General features: G+C 39.3%; 1 protein-coding gene across 1 annotated transcript in view; it reads left to right on the top strand.

The window, feature by feature from the left end:
• Positions 1–24,107, top strand: part of polrmt (polymerase (RNA) mitochondrial (DNA directed)) — a 40,478-nt gene that overhangs the window by 8,246 nt on the left and 8,125 nt on the right. Inside the window, exons 6-16 of the mRNA XM_060880408.1 lie at positions 1,137–1,286; positions 2,315–2,482; positions 3,153–3,323; positions 3,940–4,179; positions 6,298–7,089; positions 7,859–7,981; positions 8,881–9,003; positions 9,903–10,082; positions 11,349–11,435; positions 12,854–12,967; positions 23,521–23,573. Of these exons, the coding sequence (XP_060736391.1) occupies positions 1,137–1,286; positions 2,315–2,482; positions 3,153–3,323; positions 3,940–4,179; positions 6,298–7,089; positions 7,859–7,981; positions 8,881–9,003; positions 9,903–10,082; positions 11,349–11,435; positions 12,854–12,967; positions 23,521–23,573 (2,201 nt within the window). The remainder of the gene's footprint in view (positions 1–1,136; positions 1,287–2,314; positions 2,483–3,152; positions 3,324–3,939; positions 4,180–6,297; positions 7,090–7,858; positions 7,982–8,880; positions 9,004–9,902; positions 10,083–11,348; positions 11,436–12,853; positions 12,968–23,520; positions 23,574–24,107) is intronic.

The following is a 24,107-nucleotide window of genomic DNA, read 5'->3' as shown; positions in this document are numbered from 1 at the left end:
CACACACACGTAAGTAAAATAACAACCACATGATATGTAGAATATCCACAGCTCATGATCGAGCCAGGGACCCTGAAGGTGTGATGTAGCAACACTACCTTGTGGACTCCCAGGACTCCCCTAAAATGCTAATTATGCTCTTTACTACATACCTGTAATAATTTCTCAGCACGCAGACGTGATCATGCAAATTATCCACACAGTCTCTGACAGATTGCAATGAATGGCTGATGCGTCATACGGCTGCTGTTTGTTTCATACCAGCAGTCTTGTGCTTGGCAGGGCAGACCTGGTTTATAAAAAAGCTTAAACAGGCCTTGGCTTTTATGAATGAGTGCTTGCAATACAGGCTATTTTTAACCAGAGGAGATGTTGCTATCAGGACTCAGTGGCCTGCTTTTTCTCAATGATTCATTGCCGTGGTCCACCTCAGCCCATTTATCGTCCGTCGTGCCACACGCTGCATTCCTGTTGCTGTAGCAGACAGCAGGAACAAATCTGTCACTAGTAACAAGCGTGTCTGAGAGCCCCGTCTGCACCACTACATGCTAAAAAAGTCAGAAACTGGAGCATAAGGCAGTTGTACTTGATTAAGCTCAATTTATCACTGCTGCTCTTAGCACTTTTTTTGAAGTATTGGATGCTGGACAAGTTAGAGTACACTAGTGATTTTTGATTTTATTTAAACCAATAATGAGAAGATGTACACGTGTTTTTGGTACTTGTTGAGACAGATACTAATATGAAAATGAGCAACCTATATGCTGAATTAATCAACTGGCCATGCATTAATCAGAGCTTCACCTGAGGCATGTTTACTGTTCCAGCAGCTCATGTTAGAGTAAGTAGTGTTGATACCATACGTAAGTAGTGTAAGTAGTGTTGATACCAGAACACTTAGGTTGACTGGTCAAAATCTGCTTATTCGTTTTCATTGAAATGTGTACATGAAGGATTTTATTCCTGAGCCATCTGTGCTCTTTTTTTAGTGTATTATTAGGCTGCATGTAAATGTAGATTATGTATGATTGAACCACTGAGTCCACTTCTGTGTGTTGCGTAAGTATGACATTGAACTCATGTTTATTCTGAAAATCAATGCAAAATGCTATGTTGCTCTATTTACCTTGTTTCAGCGGGAAAACGCCAGCTATCCTAAGCTAGACTTCAGCGTGGCTGAGCTGCAAGAGCGCTTCAGGCATCAGCTGGCAATAGAGCAGGCCAACACCATCACCATCGACTCTGTGGAGGCCATTAAACCCGTCACTGAACACATGGCCAGGATGGTGCGTTGCTGCCTCTTGTTCATCCACATGCACACTAACTAGGCTCAGGGGAGTCCAACCCTGCTTCTGCACATCAGCCTTCACCCTTAACACACTTTAACTGCTTAAGATTTTAATATAAGTGGATGGGTGCACATTTCGGAGCAGTTTGGCTTCATGACATAATGACTTAATTCTACTAATACAGTTTACTATAATCCAAAGACATAGACAGTGTTCTAGTTCTTCATTATACTGACTACGCCATCTAACACATGATATTTTTTTTCTGAAGGTTTTTTCTTTTTTTAATACTGCCATCCTGTGTAATCAGAATGATTGCACATATGAGCTCCAGAGTTAACGGATGCATACAAATAAAATGTTATATTTTAAGTCATTTATGAAATTTTTCAATGCATTTGTTACATTAGTTAATGCCTAGTAATTCTTTATTTTTGTAAATACGTACTTTTAGAAGACCCATTCCTTGCTTATTAATATTTGTTTTTAAAAAGAACAATTGAAAGCAAAAAAGTGTCACCTCATATCTGAGTAGGTCTGAGTAAAGTAAAGAAAGTATTGTCTGAGATTCAGTGATATTTTCTGTAGTGGCATTTACTTGCTCAGCTTCTCGTGCTTGTGGTCTCATATCGGAGAGGTCAGGGGTTCCCTGGTGGTCCAGCAGCATTTACTACATTGCTGAATAGAATACTAATGTCGTATAATCTGCCCCCATGTTTGGGTGTGAAGGCCAGCCTTACAGCGCTGTGTCATCTGATCACTCTACTAGGTCGAGGGAAAGAGTAACCCTGCTGAATATCTAACCCACTTTCATACAGAGTGTGATGGAAATGTGCTGTAGTTAACACAACTACTTAACACTATATATATATATATATATATATATATATATATATATATATAGATATAGATATAGAGATAGATAGATACATACATACATACATACATACATACATACATATAATAGCAGTCTCTGAAATGTCGGTTCACATCGTTCCTTCACTCTGCACTCTGATGTGTCTTAGAGGAAGCTGTTAGCTGAGCAGCGCTCCCACTGGCACAAAGCTCTGCTACAAGCTCTAAGAGATAGCCGGATGGTTTTAGGCAGCAGCAACCAGAGGAACTGGAAGATCAGCATCCACCCCTTCCTGCGCATCCTTCGAGACGAGGATTATGTCAACATCATGCTGCAGGTATACACCTGTCTCTTAGTTTGTCTGTCGCATTGACTAAACTATCTGCAATGAAACTAATAGAAAAGAGAATTATTTCTAAAAAAAACTCACTTAGCTACCACCGAAGCTTCCTTTAATATTTAAGGTTTATTAAAGGTATTAAGGTAACATTTAGTAGAAATGGAAGAAGCATGTTTGATAAGGGCACACAAAAAGGTTAAACAGATCGGAGATGTTTGTTAGATGGTGTCAGATGATTTTGTTATAGGTGTGTGTACTCCTTTATTCTTAACTGGTGTCTTCACAAGGTGTCTTAACTGGTGTCTTCACGTGTGTGTTCACCACTGCATTTCTACCTACCCTTAAGCCAAAGTTTCTTGCTTGTCATCTCCAGACTCTCCAGTATTCCTGTTCATGTGAGACTAGACCAATAGTAAGGCCCAATAAGAAAAGCTCCATGTAGACATTTCGTAGTCTGTCATGATGCAGCTAACATGAGACTAAGATGGGTCTTGGAGGTATGACCCAGCCTTGATTCTCCTGTTCATCATGCCTAAAAATTGTTTAAAAAAAAAAACAAAAAAAAAACTGTGGTGCCTTTTCTTCTTTAAAACTTTCCTTAACCTTGCTAAAAATGCCCTATGTTCATTTACCTATTACCCTTCTGCGTTGCACTCATGATGCTTAGGGATTGGCCAACCTGCCACCCAGCGGAGAGTCTTTGCTATTCCTGGCTAAGGAACTGGGCAACAGAGTTCACAATATGTACTGCATCCAACAGAAGAGTCACAGCCAGATAGTAAAAAAACTGGGAAACATCTACAACTCGTACGCGAAACTGCTCGGAAAAGACACAGCGGTATGTATTGAATCTGCCTTTTGCTGAAAGGGCACCATCAGAACACTGATTTTTCTGAGTTGTTTACATTTTGGATTAAAACTTTGACCCTGGAATAGTGTAGTAGTGATGTCATTTTAACTTTGCATGGTGTTTTTCCTTTTTGAAAATTGTATGTATTTTTACACAATTACAGTATACAACAAAAACCTAAAGCCAGCCAAATAATCAAATCTCCTAACTGTTCTTTCTGTCTTACGTTGTCAGGATTTAGCATGTTGTAGTTATAATCTGTAAGAGATCGTGACTGTGTGGCAAAAAAATACAAATAAATACAAAATCTAGAGAAGCACTGGTCAGCCAGAATAGATAGCTGTTCAGTTTAGTGATGATCAGCAATACCATGTTTGTCTGTAGGTTTGACATGTAATGAAGTTAGGAGTGGGCGCAGAGGTTGGGGAGGAGTTGTGAATTGTAGGGGATTTACAAAATGAATTAAATTGATTGGCGGTAATAGATTGAAATGCATTTAAATTGGCATTTTGAAAAAAAAAATGCCCTTAACCTTGGAACTTTTAACAAGTGCCAATAAACTTTTCGGTTTCTAAATACAAGACTGTGTTTTGTGTAATCCCAGCCTAGAAGTGTGCTGCTACGGGAGCAATGGAGCACTTTGGAGGAAGAGCAAGCAGCTGGCCCTTCACTCCTGAGCGATGACACACCGTGGCCGCACATGCTGGTCATTCAGCTGGGCAGCTTTTTGGTGGATCTGCTGGTCCGTGAGCTCAAAATCCCGAACAACATCCTGAACTCGTCGCTGGAGAACAAGCTCATCCCTGTGCTCTATCACATGTACACATTCCGCAGCAATCGGCAGGTGAGACACCCATTTCACAAATGCTAAACGAAGCAAAAGTAACAGTGCAGATGTGGTAAAAATGGCAATAACAAATAGTAAAAAGAAAGCAGAGTAAGTGAATAAATAAAGGAGCAGAAAACACTGCAGACAGTATTGATGATGCGATTAGGTTACTGTCTGTGCGGAGTTTCCTGTTCCGCTCAAATCTGTTGAAGGTTCCTCTAGGTTCTCTGGTTTTTTACCACCTCTCAACAACATGGTGGCTTCCTTAAATTACCTCATGGGTGTTTGTGAAGCTCTGCCATGGAACAAAGAAAACAAGCCTCATAAAGAACAGAATATTCCTTTTTTTTTCTTCAGCAACAATTCCCGTCAAATGATTTGAAATGTTCTGGAAGGGACTTTATTCCAGTTTGGTCAAACTGCTACCTTAAAATTAGTTACCAAACAAAAGATTTAGGATTTTAATCTGCAATGTCCTTCAAATATGTACATTGGAAGTGTTTTTTTGGTTATCTAGATGGGTAGATGGATGGTAGATAGCTGAGTAGATAGATGGGTAGATATGTAGTTTTGTAGGATTGCTTGCGATTTTATACTACAGTTTCATACAAATTCTCCAGCTCCTAGCCGAATATGCCGGTATAATTTATGGAAACATTTTTCTTTCTAGAATGGACACAGGGCAGGTGAAGGAGACTGATCTCTCTGAAACTAATTCCTTTTTTACTGAGCTCTTAATTGGCCGTGTGATTTACAGACTACGTGTGTGTGTGTGTGTGTGTGTGGTGTGGGGAGGGGTTTAGAAGGAGGATGACGGATTAGAGGTCGGATATCTCCGTGCGCTGGCCTGAACAGCAGGAGCGAGCTCTTGACTCAGGCTAGCTCGCACTGATACAATGTGTTGGTCACAGGTTCAGAAATCAGGACCCCTCTACTTTTCATAGCAGTTTTTTTGAATGAGGAGAAATGACTGGAGCTGTTTGGCTATACTTCTATTTGGAGCTGTTTGGCTATTTTTAGTTGAAGTACATGTCATGTTGCTTTGTCGAGTGCTTTTTTTTTTTTTTTTTTTTTTTTTACAGCCTTCTTATTTCATGTTGAAGTACCCTCATTTGTCTTGTTTTATATCCAAAAACCAGAACCTGCTCCCAATGATGATAACAGAAGATACTTCAGATGTGCTCATGTTGAACGTAGCTTAAAACATCGCTTGAGTATTTAAAAAAAACAGTAAATGTATCACACATATGTATCACAAATGTATCAGACTCTGTTTTGTATTAAATAGTGGGATCAATCTAATGTTATACTCATACACACATGCTCCACTATCAACATTCAGTACCATATGATACTATTTGTAATGTACATTGTTGTACAAATGAACATATAAGATATAAACTGACAGCAATCTGGAAGTATTTTACAATTTATGATCAAAACAAAGCAGAATTCAGACTGTGCTATGTGAAAATTTCAAGACTGCAACACTGCCACTATTAGACATTTTATGGCTGTGAAACAGTCAATTTAATAGAGAGCATATGGTTGGATGACCTGAGTGCTCAGAGCAGTATCAGCATGTTCATTAGAAGTGCAGAAAAACCTGCCACATGTTAGAATACTTCATTTCTGCGAGCAAAGCATGTACACTTCCTGCCAAGGTTTACACATTGCTCGCAAGTAAAGGTGCAGCTCATCACCTTGAGCTTGTTTTAATGACAACTCTTGCTGATACTGATTTGTTCACTCCGGTTGGCCTTTTTAACACTATCATTTTACAATACAGTTTAAACACCACAGCATCTTGCTGTCATGGCAGCTCTGCTTGGGAAGTGTGACCTGTGGACTACGCAGGTAAGATTATTCATTGTAGAAAGAAGGTGACTTGTAGGAGGTTCCATAATTTCTAATGGTTCCATACAACAAAGCAGGAGATACAGCAGCAGGGGTAATCTTGCTTTGGCATTTGTGTCAGGATCTAATTTCATTTTTGGCTCCAAACATCTGTATGCCAAGTGTTTCCTTTTGGCTTGTCAAAGCATGTATGTCAGATGTTTGTATAAGTCCGGTTAATGAACTAGAAATGAGCATCTGGTTTAATTTTCTTTGCTGTCTTCATTGATTCTCTAGATTGGTTTCATCAAGCCACATCCAATCCTGACCCAAATACAGTCAGAAGCCATGGAGACCAAGCTGACCTTTGACTCGTATGTGATGCCCATGCTGTGCCCACCAGTTCCCTGGACATCAGCCAAGAGTGGGGCTTACCTGCTGACTCCCACCAAGCTTATGCGCTCAGTTGAGGGTGCCATCCAGCACCAGCTGCTGCTGGAGAAATGCCAGGATGAGGAACTGTATGCTGTGTTGGACTCCCTCAGCCAGCTGGGCAACTGTGCCTGGAGGATCCACAAACCTCTGTTGGACATAATCATCTCCATCTTTAATGATAAGGGCAGTGAGAAACTGGATGTGCCCCCACCTGTTACAGAAGCACCAGAAATTCCTCGCTTCAATCCTCACGACCCGGAATACACTCCTGCCGAGAAGGCCCATCTTAAGCGCGAGGCCACACGGGCCAAGAAGAAGGTGGCTGAAATGCACAGTCTGCGCATGGATGCACTCTACAAGCTGTCCATTGCCAACCACATGCGAGATGAGATTTTCTGGTTCCCTCACAACATGGATTTCCGTGGGCGTACTTACCCATGCCCACCCTACTTTAACCATCTGGGAAGTGATGTAACCAGAGCCCTCTTGCTGTTTGCTGAAGGAAAGCCGTTGGGTCCTAAAGGCCTGGACTGGTTAAAGATCCACCTGGTAAACCTGACGGGTCTGAAAAAGCGGAGTTCGCTGGCTGGGAGACTGGAATACGCCAACACTATCATGGATGATATCCTGGACTCGGCAGACAAACCTTTAACGGTGGGTGGTAACTTCAATTTTCTGTTTTATACAAAAAATGAAACTTAAGGCACCCTACCCTGAACATGCTTCTAAATGGCTCCTTCTTAATGGCTAATTTTGATTACCGTGCATTTTTACACAGCTGTAATTTTGCAACTCAGTTTAAGGTCTCTGATCAGAGCCAAATAGGTTTAGCTCCTATTAAATAAAAGTCAAAACATATACGATGGTGCAAATCAGGACGCAAATTCTGAAACCAAACGATGAGCTTGTTTTAATTGTTAATGATGTTGAGTATGAACATGCTTTTAATATAAATTTCTAAGCGCAATGCCAATATAGATTCAGTACAGAAATTCTCAGTTTCTAATGGTAACCGTATATTAGCAGTTAAATGTTCGGCTAGCTATTTGTGATTTCAGGATCACATCTTGCTTTCTAATTTGCATGTTTGTAGACCATGGCTGTTTTTTATCGAGGGAAAGGGTAGAAAGATGTGTCCAGATCATGCCTACATAAACCTTTACAATGGTAGATTATTCCAAACTGATTATTTTTGCAACTGTTTTAATATGTCACTAGTGAATAACAAGGCAAATGTTTTCTGTCTTACTGCTTGTAAACAGAATTGCAATTCCAAGATTTTGGTGGTTGCCAGAAACAACCTATAGTAAAAATGTGCTGTGTTTTTACCTCCTATAACCAATGCTGGTACTTTGCATTTTTCCTCTTCAGGGTTGGCAGGTCTGGTGTGGATGTGACAGAACTGTCTTGTGTTGTTTTTTAGGGCAGGAAGTGGTGGATGAATGCTGATGAGCCATGGCAGACTCTGGCATGCTGCATGGAAATAGCAAATGCCTCCAGATCACATGACCCCACGCAGTTCATCTCCCATTTCCCTGTACATCAGGTACAGAATATTCTTCATCTTTATGTTTGTTTGTGTGGGTGGCTGTGATTGTGTAACAGAAAACTGGAAAATTGACTTTGTTGGGTTTTTTTTTATTCTAAAGATGAGGGCTGACCTTTTTTTCTGCCACACCAACACACTTTGTTTCACTTTAATTTGGATTTGACACTTCATTAAAACTTGCCGTTGTTCTCCTGGCTTTTATTATAGTGTCTAACTGAGGCGCAGCACAGTGCTCGAAACTGTTCTGTTGGAATTAAATGTTCTTTTGTGTTCAATTTTAATGTTTAGTTTAGCGAAAAATGCTAATTCATGGAAAATGCAGATTAAAAGACAACCTCATTATAGACAACAATCTGTTGCTTTTTTATTTCCATTATTTGGCAAATGCCGCTTATCCAGAGAGACTCGTTTTTATACAATTGACAGTGGCAGCTTGGTGGACCTGGGTTCGAACTCACAACCTTCCGATTGGTAGCCCGACACCTTAACCCCTAGGCTACCACAAACCCCATCAGGGGTGCAAAGCAGACTACTGTAGTATAGCTGTTTGTATGTGAATACTATTTAGGCCTCCTGCTAGTGTGCATTGTGTGGATTGGGATGCAGCACTGAATTCTCTTTGTATGTGTTTGGATGCAATGGAGTAGGATTCAGCACAGCGCAATTGGCTCGCAAAGTAGTTTTCAACATTCTTCTAGCAGAGAAAGTGACATCAAAATTCTAATTCTTTGAACATCAGGCAACTTTAATGGATGGGTGTCATTCAGTTTATTTGCTTTTGATTCTTTGTTGTTTTTACAATAGAATGATCACTTGGATTATTAAAAATGTTTCTGTTATAACAGGTTTCTTCATAAATGACTGTCATTTTTATTTGCTTTCTGTATTTCATTCAGGACGGTTCCTGTAATGGCCTTCAGCACTATGCTGCACTGGGTCGTGATGTGATTGGTGCAATGTCTGTAAACTTGGTGCCCTGTGAAGAACCTCAGGATGTCTACAGTAGTGTGGCTCAGCAGGTCAGTGAGAATAAACCAAAGGCTCAGCTCTTCCATCCAGTCTTCCGATCGTCACGTCAGCCTACGCTAGGTTCTAAGAGCTCTTGTGTGTGCATACTGTTTTATAGCCTTGCAGCATCTTTAAGCTCTGACTTTTAATGAGAGATGCTGAGGCCTGAGTTTTAGAAAGCAACAAAGGAGTGAGGAACTAAACAAAAGGCTTATGTTCCAACAAGACTGCAAAGTTTTAGCGGCTTGCCTTATTGATTTATCTCCGCTGGGACTGTGTGTGAGCACTAAGTAAAGCTTCCTCCATTTCTGGCGAGAAACATCAAACAACAAAGCAGATTTAAGCATGATGGCTGGGTGTCACAGGGGAAAGTCTCGAGTCAGGGTTTGGAACACAATCTCATTGTGTCTTGACTCGTTTGAAGTAGCAGTTTGTAATTTTAGAGCTCTCTGGTGTAAGTGCAATAAAATACGGGCAAACCTTTCTTTTAACCTCATCTGTCCTCCACTGTTAAAAGTATACAGTTTTTTAAAGGAATAGCAGCAGATTTGTTTGAGTTGGTGGCAGAACACATTTTAGGGCCAGAAACGAAGTTTAAATTACATTAGTCGTTACTGTGAAACACATGATTTAACTCGACAAATTACAATATAGCAATGACCGTATTAATGACTTTTTCTCTTCAGGTTATTTTTGGTTTGATTAAAAAATATTTTGATTACTGACTCCATGATGATTGAAATGATCATGTTGAGCTGTTTGATGTTCATCATCGATTCTTGCTAAGAAAGCATTGGCTCTGGAGCGTGAAGGTGGCAGGCGATGGTGTTCTCTGTCATCTAATTGATTGACTATCAGACGAAACACATGAAGCAGGGCACTGAGTCTAGACCCCTGCTTTGTGTTCCAGGTGGAAGAGTTTCGAGCCCGAGACGCTGCAAAGGGCATGAAGATTGCACAGGTGCTGGAGGGTTTCATCAGCCGGAAGGTGGTGAAGCAAACAGTGATGACGGTGGTCTATGGGGTCACGCGCTATGGCGGCCGACTACAGATCGAGAAGCGCCTTAAGGAGATCGATGACTTTCCTAAGGTAGTCTGGCATTTATGGGTGATTTGTCAGAAGGGTAGTTGACTAGACAAGTAGCAGTTGAGGATGGAGAATAATTTACTAAAAATCTTCCTCATTCTCTATGTCATGGTGACCAAAGCATATTCCTTTACTCCAGATTTCTCTCTTTCTCTAGCAGTGCCCAAAATCTTACCTTCCTTTACCTGCAAACTTAGTCTTAAGTTTTTTCCACTGAGTTTGTCTGAACAATGTTAATGTCTAGGACTGTGAAAACTGAAAAAGGCTAAAATCTATATAATATATATATAATATGTTTGGGCAAAAAAACCTTTTTTCCAAAATTCAGCCACAGTGGCAACAATTATTGTTTATTTATTTATTTTTTTTAAACCACCAAATATTTGCAAATTTATTAATTGTCCAGCACACTTACCAAACTGTGGCCCCATTTTGATTTTGTGCACTTAAAGAAATTTGACCATAATTTAATGGATGGATTAATTTTTCCTTAAAAAAAATAATTGCCATTGTAGTCCATTACAGTGATATATTGCATGGTGTTATTTTAAAGAGACCTTAAAATATACATTTTAAAATATTTTCTTTTGTATTGGTTGATCCAGAACAGAGATCGATCTACATATGGTTCTGCTTGATTCCTGTGGATGAAAGCACAATTAAAGCAGAAAGAGTATATTTACTTGAGAGTATATTTAATTTAAGAGAATGCAAAACGGCATAAATAAAAACACAATTACAGCACAAAACAAGTGCACTACACCAGAGGCCGCTAGCCTGCTGTCATATTGTTGTCCTGGGTGCCGAGATTGCGATTTGTTCTCCCTTGCAGCATGTCATGTGAAGTCTTTAGAGTAATGCTTACAACAATCTACCTCAGTTCAGGTTTAAATCATTTTTGTTTGTCTCAGCCTTCTTTTCCCAGTTGTTTCCTTCTGTGGACAAACAAGCGAGTAACTCAAAATCAGCAGCAAAGTAGCATGTAATTATCACCTTGAGGGAGTCAGCAAGAAAGGTGTGTGTATGTGATTAGAGTGTGTGATTATGTATGCAGGTGTGTGTATGTAAGGAACCAGACTCATTGGATCAGCACCTTTGTGGGTTGCCAGCAGGTGTCAGGTAGCAGCAGCTTCTCTCACCGTTAATGTGTACTCTTGGGGAGGGACAGTGTTCCTGAAGCCCTAATCCAAATCCCAGCACTCTAAAATGACTAAGTGCACCTGTCTTAATTATATTGGCTATACACCTATTTGTTCTGTTTGTCTGCAGGAGTATATTTGGGATGCCTCTCACTATTTAGTGCATCAGGTCTTCAGCAGCTTGAAGGAAATGTTCACCGGGACGAGAGAGATTCAGGTACACCACGATTACATGAAACACTTTACAGTATCAAGCAAGAAGCCATAGTTTGTCTCTAATCAGTGTGATACAACAGATTCTGTCTCTTGTGGGTGTGTCAACATTGAAAAATGTTCAAATAAAGCAAACTCTTATTAGCTTCCTACTCTGACCTGTGAGGTTAATAGTCTTTACTGCCTTCTTCAAAGCATCATTTTTCACTGTAATGTCTCTACACATTATATACACACATAAGTGTGCACATATTCATATACAGCAGATAATAGGAAACCAGACTTTTTTTTTTTTTGTTTTTTTTTTTGTCGTCATCACACAGTGGGAACTTAAAGAACTGAGTGGGAATCTGAATCAGTCTGCAAAACCATTCCAGCAGTAAATCTAAGTTCACGTGTCAATTGTTGCTCACTGCGGAAATTGTGACTGTGTCTTGTTCACTTGCTTCCCAGTGTCTACATCCCAGGTGCAAAATAATCTACACCTACACTTAGCTTCTTATGAATGAGCTGGATTCATTCATATGGTTTCCTAATGCAGCTGCATGCTTCTTACCATTAAACGAACAGGGGAAGGAATTCTTCTTGCAAATCCTGTGGGAGACACTCAGACAGGCCCAGACGCTTTGAAAAATACCCCGACTCGCATGTAGACACTCCTATCTCCTGTAAATGGGTCAGGCCCTGAAAAAATCGAGGAAAAAAAGGAGAAGTAGTGAGGGGCGAGGAAGGCAGTACATCTTCCCGCTAATATCCAACACCTGGCTGCGTTGGGGAAAGGAGGGAAAATAACTGGGGCAGGAAGGAGGGGAGGTGTCTGATAGATGGACCAGCATGGGGCCTGAACTGCTTTTATGCATGGAGAAAGGAGGAATTTATATCTTCCCAGTCCTCTGGAGGAAAGCCTTTTGGGAAACATGCTGCAAGTCAGACTTACTGGGAAGCCAGCATTCATGCTCTGAATCAGCAGGTTTATTAAATAGGGGTTAGCAACAGCTGGCCACCTGTTTTAGCACTATTCCTTAGCCCTAGTTAAAAACACAGTTGTGTAAAGAAGGAGGCCTTTAGTCGGTTGATCTGTTGTTTTGCTGAGGGTCGTAAGCCAAGGTAATAGAACCTGGTTGTGTTGGGGATTGGGGATTGCCTTAAGGACAATTTGTACTTCTTTGAGAATGCACGTAAATGGATGTTGCTCATAGCTTCCAGAGGGAAGACATGCATGCTGCAGTTTTTCATCTTGAAAAGGATGAGAAAGGGGCATGTATTACTGTCCTCATTTGCACAAACATACTGCTAGACATTTGAAATAGGCTGAATCATAAACATTCTGCAGTGCGTTGTTATTTTTGGTTGTTTATTTTGACATGTGCCTGTTATTTTGACTGTGCCTGTGGAAACAGCTGTGCGTATGTCTATTTGCAGGACTGGCTTACAGAGAGTGCTAGGCTAATCGCTAAGTCCGGCAGTACGGTGGAGTGGGTGACCCCTCTCGGACTACCCATCGTTCAGCCTTACCACCGTACCAGGAACCACGTGGTGAGTGTTGTAACGTGTTCCTCACTACACAGTCCTGTCAATTATTATTGATTTGTGCCTTTTTTCTTTCAAATTAACCTTCTGGACCTTTTAAAGTTAAAGATCAAAGGCGTCTGAACTGCAAGTGAATTCACTTTCCCCAGACACTAATAAATTCACCAGAGTGAGCTTGTGTCTTCACAGCTGATTTAGTACTTGTAAGATATATTGCGCTTTATTGTACAGTCGCAGTCCGTGTAGCTCTAGATGAAAGATGGATTTCTGATATGGAGAAAAATTAAAGCAGCAGGAGTTCAACTTGATGTGACTAATCCATCCTTATTTACTTTTAGTATAATTAAGTCACTCATAGAAAATAAAATAAAAAAACATTTATTAAGCAATAAAGCAAGCTGAGGGAGAAGATATTTTAGATATCAGAATACAAACACACATTTAGAAGAAAACAAGTCACAGACTTCTATGAGTAAACCTGCTGTTTTATGATACAGGTTAAAGATGTAAGCATTTGAAGTGATATAGCCATGAAGTACAAACAAGAACTACATTATATGGCCAGAACTGAGGTGTCGTGATCAGGTGTTAACTTGCATGTGTTTGATGATTGTTCTAAAACTGGTTCCCTGTTTACTAAGTTGATTTTTATCATGATATCGCTCTTTTTAGGCATGATGTCATGACATTCTGATGAGGATGTTCTCTTTTGAGTTTCGTTGCTCTCAGCTTTTTATTCTTAATATCGGATCAGAGATTTTCATTGTCACTGTCACCTCTGACTTGCACATTAGAGATAAATATAAATTAAAAGTTTCAATTTTATCATTTTTATTTTGAATTTTGATATTCCTCTAAAGCTGCTTTGCATCAGTCTCAGAATATAAATCGTATAAATTTATGAATTAAACTACGAATAAAGCAATAACAGTTCGTATACATTATCTGCTTGTCCTGTGTGTGCAAAGGCTTCTGGTTTGTCCTCCACTGAGTATATAAAATAAAATTTTATAATAATGATATCAACTAACTAACAGTTCATTTTGCCTTTTTTAAACAATTGAAGGTCTTATTGAAGTAAACAGGAAATGACCTCATTCCTTCAGGTAATGCAAGTCACTGCACTCTGATGCCTCCCATGGCTACATCGTGTATCACATGACGAAAGACTAAACGCCTGAACAACTTTCTATACCCCACCCAAGTCCAGCGTTGCTGATGCCTCTCAAAGGCCTTTTCACAGCTGGGAATAAAATAGGAGCCTGTTGTTTTTGGCAGTTTTGCACAAGTCCATCCCTGCACTGCTGTCAAAGGGTGCTGGTAACATTAGAGCGTAAGGGAGATCCAGCAAGCCAGTGTTCTGTCCTGCAGAGAGCATCTGGAAAGCCGTCCTTTTGATCCTCACCAGGGTGTCTGGTACTGTAGTAGGCAGGGTTGGAAGGAAGGCCAACAAAGCCTTTAGTTTGGGGGTTTGAAAGAAGTTTGTTACCACTCTGTTGAGTATTGCATCTAACCCTCTGGCTAAGTGCTTTTGTTACTCTGTCTACTTTGAATAGAATATGCAAACAAAGGCTGATTAGTTCATTGCCTCAGGAAGTCCGAACAGAACATAATGTTCAAAGTTGGCTTTTTTTCTAGCTTATTTTCCTATGTATTTGTGGTGTGGATGGGGAGAGTGTATGTGTTTTTAATATTTGTGAATGTAGGAGCATGGCAGATGAATGAATGAATAATAATGTCAGTGTTTTGAGGTAGATGTTTCAAATCAGGACCAATTCATGTCTTGTGTGGCTCATGGGGGAAAAAAACAATGTATTCTTAGAACTTTTTTGTGTCTCATTTCAGTTTATATTAAAATTGTAAGATCCTCAACACTTGCTTGGACGGTAACCCTACCTGTGAGCTCCATAGATAATTTGGATGTTTCTGTTATTGCATGAAAACACTGAAGAGAAGTATGGATTGGACATTTAGGCCATCTCTCTGGTGTGAACTGCAGATAAGGTCAGCGGTGATGTTCTGATAATAATGAAAGCACTGACGTGTAGAGATCATTCTAGCACATCTTGTCTTATTGTGCGCGTCTGTGACATGATTCTTCTCGTCATTTCTAACAACTACCCTCCGGATTTCATTTTGTGCTGTGCTGCAAGGATTTTCACAGCTTCCTACCTTTCAGCTTTTCCCAGACAGGCAGTGGATATGATGTGGAACTGCTCCCTAATGGCCCCCGTTAAGCTCATCGGCACCATGAAAGGAGGTGAGAGTTGCCTCTTCTGCAGAAACAGGCAATGTGTCATCATTGTCTAGAAACGTACTATATCTGTTTGTGAGGAGCATCTGTGGCTTTTTCCGCTTAGTGACTTTTATCAAATAGTCAGGGAGTGATGGCGAAGGCAATTGCTGGCCTCGTTTTCTCCAATACACCGCCCTTGGCTAAATATCATAACTCGGCTTTGTGATTTCAGGTCATTACTTTTTATTGGACTTTTATGGAATTTCTGATGAGGGCCATCATTACCCAGTGAGCAGTGCGCCTTCACAAATTAGTCACCACTTAATTGCCTTTAATCATGCACTCAAGCAGTCAAACCCAGCACAGACCCACAGAACAGCCACCAGACACTAGCTTTTACTCTTACAATTGACGTTAGCACTTTTTGTTTATTTCAGAGTATGTTTTTAAATCTGCTTAGAATAGGATTTAAAAATAAACCGGCACGTTTCTATCCTTGCATAAATAACTTTATACTTTTACCTAGTGTGATGCATCGTTGTTGGTGTGTAGTTTTTAAATAAATACGAATTAAGCATTGGCTTATTTTGCTGCCATTTGAGGGTGAAGCTCTTGTATGCTACTATGTCATTTACTCTGCGAACTTAAGCGTTCAGGCCTTATTATTCTCATTATATAATTTACCACTTATCACTTTTATGTCTTTGTCACATTTATTACAAAGTCTGTGAACTGGTAGCCTTCTGCAAAATCCTTTTCACTCAGGAAATATTGAGTCAGAGGCAGCTTTGTGTTACGAAGCATTGTATCCCATCATCAATATATGACTCTCACTATTGGTTGCAAAGGTGAAGGGTGAAATTGTAAAACATCTCTCCTTAATTTCAGGTGTCAGCTTTTCACCTGTCACCTTTTTTTTTAATTCCCTGGATGGTGGAAGGACTTTTCCCAGGCTCATTGGGGTTCTGCAGAGTGTCACACTAACTAGATTAATGTAGCAACCCTGGGGCTTTCATTAATCACCACAGGGTCCCAATTCCAAGTCTGCCTCCCTCTCTGCCTCCATCTGTGTGCCCTCACCATCCCACAGTGAAGGTTGGACCATCTCATAGTTTAAACCTGCTTCTTTAATGTTAGCTTTACACCAGCATTCGGTAAATATTGGGTTTTTTGTTGCTGTGTTTGCATGCAATATTTATTTCGCATATGTATATATTGAATAGAATAACTTGATTAATCCTTAGAGGGGAAATTAGTTTGTCGTGGTAGTTTGAAATTCAGTAAGAAGACAAATAGAAAAATAAAACCGATACTGAGGTAGGACACAGTAATAAACAAAAAGTGCAGAGTTTAATGGGGATGCCATACGCAGTTCGATCTGTACAGTAACATACAATAGTACAAAAATGCTGAGGTAGATCACAGAAAAACAGACATATGTGCAAGTATAGACAGATATGCTAGATGGACCGATAGACAATGTGCAAAATAGACAAATGTGCAAGAAAATTTAACAGAAAACAAAATATGTAATAAACTACTGACATAAATACAACTACTGAAGGACAATAAAGTTTTTAGGGAGTGTCTAATAAAGATAGCTCAGTACAATTTAGTAAACGACAGATCCTCCCTTGGCAGGTGATTTGGACAGTAAAGTCTGATGGCACTGGGCAGGAATGATTTCCTAAAGTCATTCCTTCAAGCAGCGGAGTTGAATGAGTCTGCTCTTAAGCTTGTTCAGTGTTTTATACCTGGAGGCTTGAAAAACTTAGAAAAAAATATTAGCACAAATGTTTTGACTTTGGTGTGGGACTACATCGCTAGGCCACATTTAAGTTTCTGAAATTTTCCCTATTTAGAAGGCAGCATAACCACAGGTAACTTTAAAGTTGTTGTTTTGTTTTTTTTATGTTTGAAAACCTGCAGACTGAACCTCAGACAGTTTATTAAGATGCTTGGTGTGAAAACAAGCAAGCAATTATACCACATTGCTGTAAAAAGCTCGATTCTGATTGGTCTAAAGGTTAATTAGGTTCTTTACAGGACATCTTTGTCATGTAAATAGTAATTTCAATAACTCGCACAAGGACTTGTATTTGTAAAAATTGGTGGATTTGTAAATATCGGGAAGTTTTTGGAAAGGGTCTACAGTGTCAGCTTTGCCGGATGTAAAACCTTAAGTTTTCACACACATCAAAGTCTTCTGGATATTTATAGGATATGATATGATTTGTAGTTTGTTAGAAACATTGCATTCAGCAAAGCAAGAGACTGTTTTTCATTGCTATAATGTAAGTTATGACCGGATCAGACTTGTTTCATGGACAGTTTGCATCATTAAGTGAATCTATTAATTGAGACGATATACAACATATTGTTTTTTAATAAATGAAAATATATTATCGTTAAATTCTGTGTATAAAAGGAATAATACACTTCAGGACACAGAAAAATACTTATTGGTGGTAACAGTAACTCTTCTTAGAGTTGGTATAGTACCGAAAGATTTGTTAGGATTTAGATACAGATTTAGATACTGCTGCATGGGTTGATGTTGCACTGTATGCACTCCAGGATGCAGCTCTAATTTCTTAAAAACCACATGGAATATTGATGCAAACAGCAGAACCTGCATTAATAATAGAAATGTATGAAATGCCATTGACGTAAACAGCAGTCACAATTTAAATGTAATCCTCAAAATGGCCCACCATACAGCAAGAACAGGGTGTACATCAGTGTCATTGCCCCTCTTTTATCCATCCATACTTGACTCCTCTTTGCATGGGTAGTTCAGCGTTAATTAGATGATTAGGAGGCTGGGAGGATAAAAACTTCATGTCAATACTGTATAGAAATAAATGAATCTGGGGTGAGATTGCCAATGCTTAATCACATCCGGGTTGTCATGTCTCTGGTAGGGGAGAGGAAATTGCTCTGGGGATGTTTCAGACAATGACAATACATCAGTAGGCCTACTAATGTAATTAAGCATTGTTAATCAGTTTGCAGGTCACTTTTTGTAGTGGTTTTATGGGGTATTATTTATATTTTGGATAATGACTCTGTAAAGCTGGCCTACTTGCAAGAAGGTGTCACGAAATCCAGTTGCTCTTTTGTTTTTTGTCAAAAGTGTCCTCTGGAAAAGTACGGTAAATGTGATTACCCCAGAGGGCTGTGCTTTATCTTTAGGTCATACAGCAAGGACACACGCTTACTAATGTTCATAAGAGACAGACAGTTCTTTGACTTCTAAAGCCAAATTTACTGGCTAATTCTGTATCTTCTGGGCGTTTGTTAGCATTAATATCACTGTCAATATCGCTTTGAATTGTTGAGTTGAACAGACCCGAGGAAGCTACAAGGACCCAAGAATAACCTACAGAAGACGTCCGTATTTGTGTCTCCCATAGGGTTGTTGTACAACTTGTGCAACATTGCACCTGATGTCCTGAGGATATGAGATCAAAGAGTCAGCTTGGTGCTTTCATAAGACCATAAGTGGCCATATTGGTGATTATTATCAGGAAAGCTTGAAGTAGAATTTGAAATGAATTCTCCTCCCTGGGGTTAGTGGTAGTGATGGCTCAGCTGGTAAAACTCTTGGATACTGAAGGTGATGGGTTTAAGCCGCAGTTCCACCAAGCTGTCACTGTTGTGCCTTTGAGTAAGATGCTCACTCTGGGGCACTGTATAATGGCTGACCATATGTTCCGACCCCAACTTCTTCCCAAGCTGTGATACAAAGAAAATGAAATTTCACTGTTCTTGTATGTATATATGTTACACAGGCTTTCTTTGTCTGTAGCATGTATAATTATCACAGACAGGAATTTCCACAACAAAAAGGCATTTGCCTTATTGCCATGAGAACGCAAATTCATGACCAGATCTGTCATGGTTATGGAGAGATGGCACTAATTTAGTTCGGTTCAGATATATTTGTTTAGATCTTTTAACAATGGACATTGTCACAATGCAGCTTTATAGTAATATATAAAATCAGGATATAAATGTGTAAATAAAGAATGTCCAATCTTATACAAGGCCCGGTGTGGGTGCAGGTTTTCATTCCAACCAAGAAGAAGCCACACCTGAGTCTATTGAAGACCAACAGCAACTGATTAAACAGGTAAAATGAGGTGTGGCTCCTGCTTGATTGGTATGAAATCCTGCACCCACACCAGCCCTTTGTGGATAAGATTGGACGATCCTGGTATAATTTAGTTTCAAACTTATTCAGAGCAACTTACATTTATCTTATTTATACCATTGAGCATTTTTTGATGGTTTAAAAAATGCTCAAGGGCCCTGCAGTGGCAGCTGGGATTCAAACTCACAACCTTCCAATCAGTAGTCCAACACCTTATCCATTGAGATACCCTATGTCGTAAAGAGTAAATAGCACTTTCCTTCCCTCTGGTGCAGCTCATCAGAAAGATGCAGTGGCATCATTTTAGGTGATTTTCACACTGGGCACATTTGCAATGGTCCAAATCCGAATGATTGTTCCTGTCTCTCCCACAGTGTCGGACTGGTTTCAGACTCTATCGAATCAATTGTGTTTGAATTTATGTTCATATTGGGGCAATAATCTGCATGCAGATCACAACTCAACTCATCATATAATTTTTTTTTAACATCCCTTACCCCAATTTTGGTCTTTTTGGTCTTTAATACCCCAAATCTTTAATGTGTCGCACAAGGTTTCGCCAGCCACTCATGGTACAGAGCATGTGTTGCATTTATATTCTCACTTTGAGTGCAACCGAACTCATTCCACCTCCTACAGGTAGTTTTTGGTTTGGTACCATGGTGTACTTCCTGATGCACAGGACAGCTTCCACATTACCAATTTTTCATGGTAACCATGCTCTCATTCAATATAAACAGTCAATTCGAAAGAGCTCATAGATCAGAGGTGTCCACTCTTATCCAGAAAGTGCCAGTGTGGGTGCATGTGAACATTCAAAACTTGCATTTACTAATGTGAGATGGTTATGTGCCATCTAGATTTATAAAGTGATATCCTAGACATAAATTTAACATGAGTGCAGGTTTATTACTATTGGCCTTAGGGTTTTTCTTTATGACTTTGTACGAGATTAGCTGCTGCAGTCATACAGCAAGTTGATTGACTCACCTTGTGTGTACTGTGTCTTTGGCAGCTACATGGGATCTTCAGTTTTATGTTTCTATTTTAAGGCGCTTTTGTAACTAACCCCCCACCCCCACCAAAACACACACACACACACACACACACACACACACACACACACACCTTGTAAAACTTTTTTGTGACCTTCAGCATGACACATGCACCGTAGTGAGCCTGCGATATCCGCATCACCATGACACTAATAACAGCTTGTCTGTTTTCCTGAAGCAGCATATTTTTAAAAAAAGGTCCTGTTACAGACATTTCTTCAAGTGGAAAATGAGTCATATTCAGTGTTTAATTACCTATAATTGTAATAGAATGGACTATAAAATAAAATGAACTTTTGGTTTGTTCCACTTTTTCCTCAAGCCTTTCAGAAAACATTGTATGTAGAAAGTAGAAAACTGTTAACAACTAATGTATTTCAGCTACATTTGGAATATATTAGGAGACCTATTTATTCTTACACATTTTACGCAAGTAAAAATGCACCCAATAAAACCAAGCAACTAACTGACATATGGCTCTAAAATTATTGAATTATTCTGCATATGTTTTGTCTTTTCTGATATGAACTGGTCCCTGCCAGCCACACCACCTTTCTCCATTTTAACATTAGCAATCAAAGGACACTTAAATACATAAAAAAGCATTAATCCGTAATTAATAATTAACTGCATTGACCCTGATTTTATTTGTCACACGCAACCATACACAGTAGAATATGCGGTGAAATAGGAATTAGTTATACAAAAAAAAGGTATTTCCTGTATAAATAAATAGTAATCGCTTAGTCCACCTGACGGATCCAGGGAATTTGAGATTAATGATAAAGCCCACAGAGAATACTTCAGGAACCAGGTAAAAAAAAAAAAAAAAAGAGGTGAAAAACATTTAGAAGAGAACAATTATGTAGGCTGTTTAAATGGGTTGAATATAACCAACAGTCACAATGATAAATTACTTTATATTCAAATGTTAAGTGGGAATAATCAGTAATGTGATCATATTGTTCAGCAGGAAACTGCAAATTAATGTAGGGACTAAAGGGACTTGGAAATTTTATGAGACCTAACCCGGAGAAACTAATACCAGCTTAGATGTCCAATTTTTTTATTAGACCATGTTTATGTTAAAATAATCCTGAGGATTGGGAAAACTTTTTTAGTAAAGAAAATAAGTGATGCCGAGGCAGGCTGTAAAACATTAGGAGATGCCGTAGGAGATGAACAGGAGATGAACAGAAGCCGATCTCCAGCCTAGAGCTTTTCAACTTTTATGTATTGAGCTCTTTTTGGTGTGCAGGTATCATGAAGGATGTGGTTGCTCCTGTGTGACTGCTCATGTTCAATTACAGAGCTTGGTATAAAAATGTCTGATATTGAATCTACTGTATTACAATAAACACATGTAATTTCCTGGGATTGATATCATGGATGGGATGAAATTGGATGCAACATGGAGTCTTGTTAAAGCCAAAAGACCTGGCTGTCCAGAAGTCCAGACTTCTTGCTACTTTTAACACTTTCCCATGCATTACGTTGTTCACCAATTAACTTAGTTAATAGAGTCGTACATCACTGTGATTGATTACCACTTAGCTTCCTGTGCAGGTTCTCTTTGCCACAAACTTGAAATCCCTCATATTCACTCACTGCTTTGAGAAACCTTGAGAAACGTATCCAACAAACGTTTTTATTCATTAAGGGCATATATGAAATATCTGCTTGTAGTCATGGCACCTGGACTTTGTGACATCTCAGTTGAAGTTTAATTGAATTGCTGAAAGATACTGAACTGGAAAAAGATTGATTAATAATCATTTTCTACAGTTTTTGTACTCAGGATATGCTGTTTTTTCTTGGGCATCTCAGTCTTGTATTCTCCTGATCCTGGTGCCGGTTTCCTGGTTAATGCTAAAATAAGCAAATTTAGCATAAGCGATAATGCTCAGGTTTTACTGTTGGCTCCTAAAGCAACAACGCCGTCACTCTTTTCTAACTCATCACTGCTCAGTGACATTCAATATATTCATATTAATGACTGAAAAGTGTGGAAACATCAAACTCATGAGTAAAATGCCAGAATGTTCCAGTTTCAGAAATAAATGCAGCTGTATGATGTTACAGCATGAAGGTGAGCTGGACAGGTTAAAGCACTGCTACATCACTGTCTTTAAGTAAAGATGAAGCAAGGGTTGAAGCTCTAATATGAGCAGGTAGGCAGATGGCATTGTGGCTAATAAGGGAACCCATTACCTAAAGGGAAAATATATTAACATTGACGTTTTAACTTAAAAATCTATTTTTATTACATGCTAAATCACAGATGCCATTGGAGCTTACGTGTTAATTATTAAAAACTCCTTCTTAATAAATGTTTCCCCTAAGATTGTCCTGGTTTGGCTTGTTATGTTGTACAGACAAATGTGATACTAATATATATCACTGATTGATAGATAGTACAGGTTTATATATAAACTTGTCTTTGAAGAGATCAATACTGGAGCAGTCCAAGTGCAGTCTGGACCATAAAGACTAAGCATGAGATTGACTTTGACTTCAGGTAATCAATTTTAGATAGGAACAAACGAGAGTCAAGTTAAGCAAGAAGATAAATAGAACGTTGTTCTTGCTAACCTGATTACTGCAAAAAATTGAGACTTTATAGCATCTACGACGTTCTGAGATACCGAAGCCCAGACAAGACACGAGTCAAAAACATACTTTCATACTTTCTGCTGCTCATTTTCACCAGTCAAATTCCAAGCAACATTCAGTGCACACATTCAGTGTATCACACATTCACATCTGATGTTTGCAGTATTTGCAGGTAAGGAGCGAGAGTCTGGTCAGGAGGAGTAAGTGCTTCTGGTGTGGTTTTTATTTAATAGTTTAAAAACATCCAGGGTGTGTTCCTGCTTCCTTTGCTGTGTTCCTGGGATTAGGCTCTGAATCCACCACAACTCTGACCAGACGATTTAGTAAAGATGATTTAGCTATCTAGCTAAACCAACGTATTTCCCCCATGTTGTTACTATAGCAACCAGTGTGGATCTGAGCAAATGTAATAAGCAACAAGCTCAACCCTATTTTCCATTTTATTATTGCATCTCTTTAATTTCATACTTAATTAGATTTTTTTTTTTTTTTTTTACAGCTCAAGAGCAACATTCAGTTTCTGAGTCTCCAGATAAACCATGACGTCTATGAGTGAGTACCACAGCTTCGACCTTCACCTTTTCAACCTGCATGCTATTTTCTATCCACCCAATAGCTGAGTTCTTATTCTGTCACAACGGGCATCATCTTCCTGCCCCTCAAGTGTTGTCATGAGCGTTGGTATAGTTTGTCCACCTTGCTGGTTGGTGGCGTAGTGGCAAACTTTTGAGAAAGGCGAACCTGCTCCTGTGTTGGGTTGTAGGGGAAATGTGAACAAAGTAAGAGGAAAGAGAGAAAGGAATTTAAGCTAAGAAAGTAAGAGAACTACTGTTTGTTAGAAGGCACAAGGTCCCTCAGAGAATGAGGATGGCATTTATGCTGAAATGTCACTGCAGATATTCATGCATACTATTTACCCAACGGAGTATCATCTAGAATGGACAGTGGCTTGCTAACTCCTCGACTGGGATATGATAATGTATGCAATTCTTCTTGTGCTTTTTAGCATGTGTTCCTATTAGAAATATGATGATACTGGGTTTTGTTTTGGTTTCTCGTTCAGTACGATTTTCTTTGGTACTCATC

The sequence above is a fragment of the Tachysurus vachellii genome, chromosome 1 (assembly GCF_030014155.1).
Source record: "Tachysurus vachellii isolate PV-2020 chromosome 1, HZAU_Pvac_v1, whole genome shotgun sequence".
NCBI lineage: Eukaryota > Metazoa > Chordata > Actinopteri > Siluriformes > Bagridae > Tachysurus > Tachysurus vachellii.
This window is presented reverse-complemented; position numbering and strand designations above follow the sequence as displayed.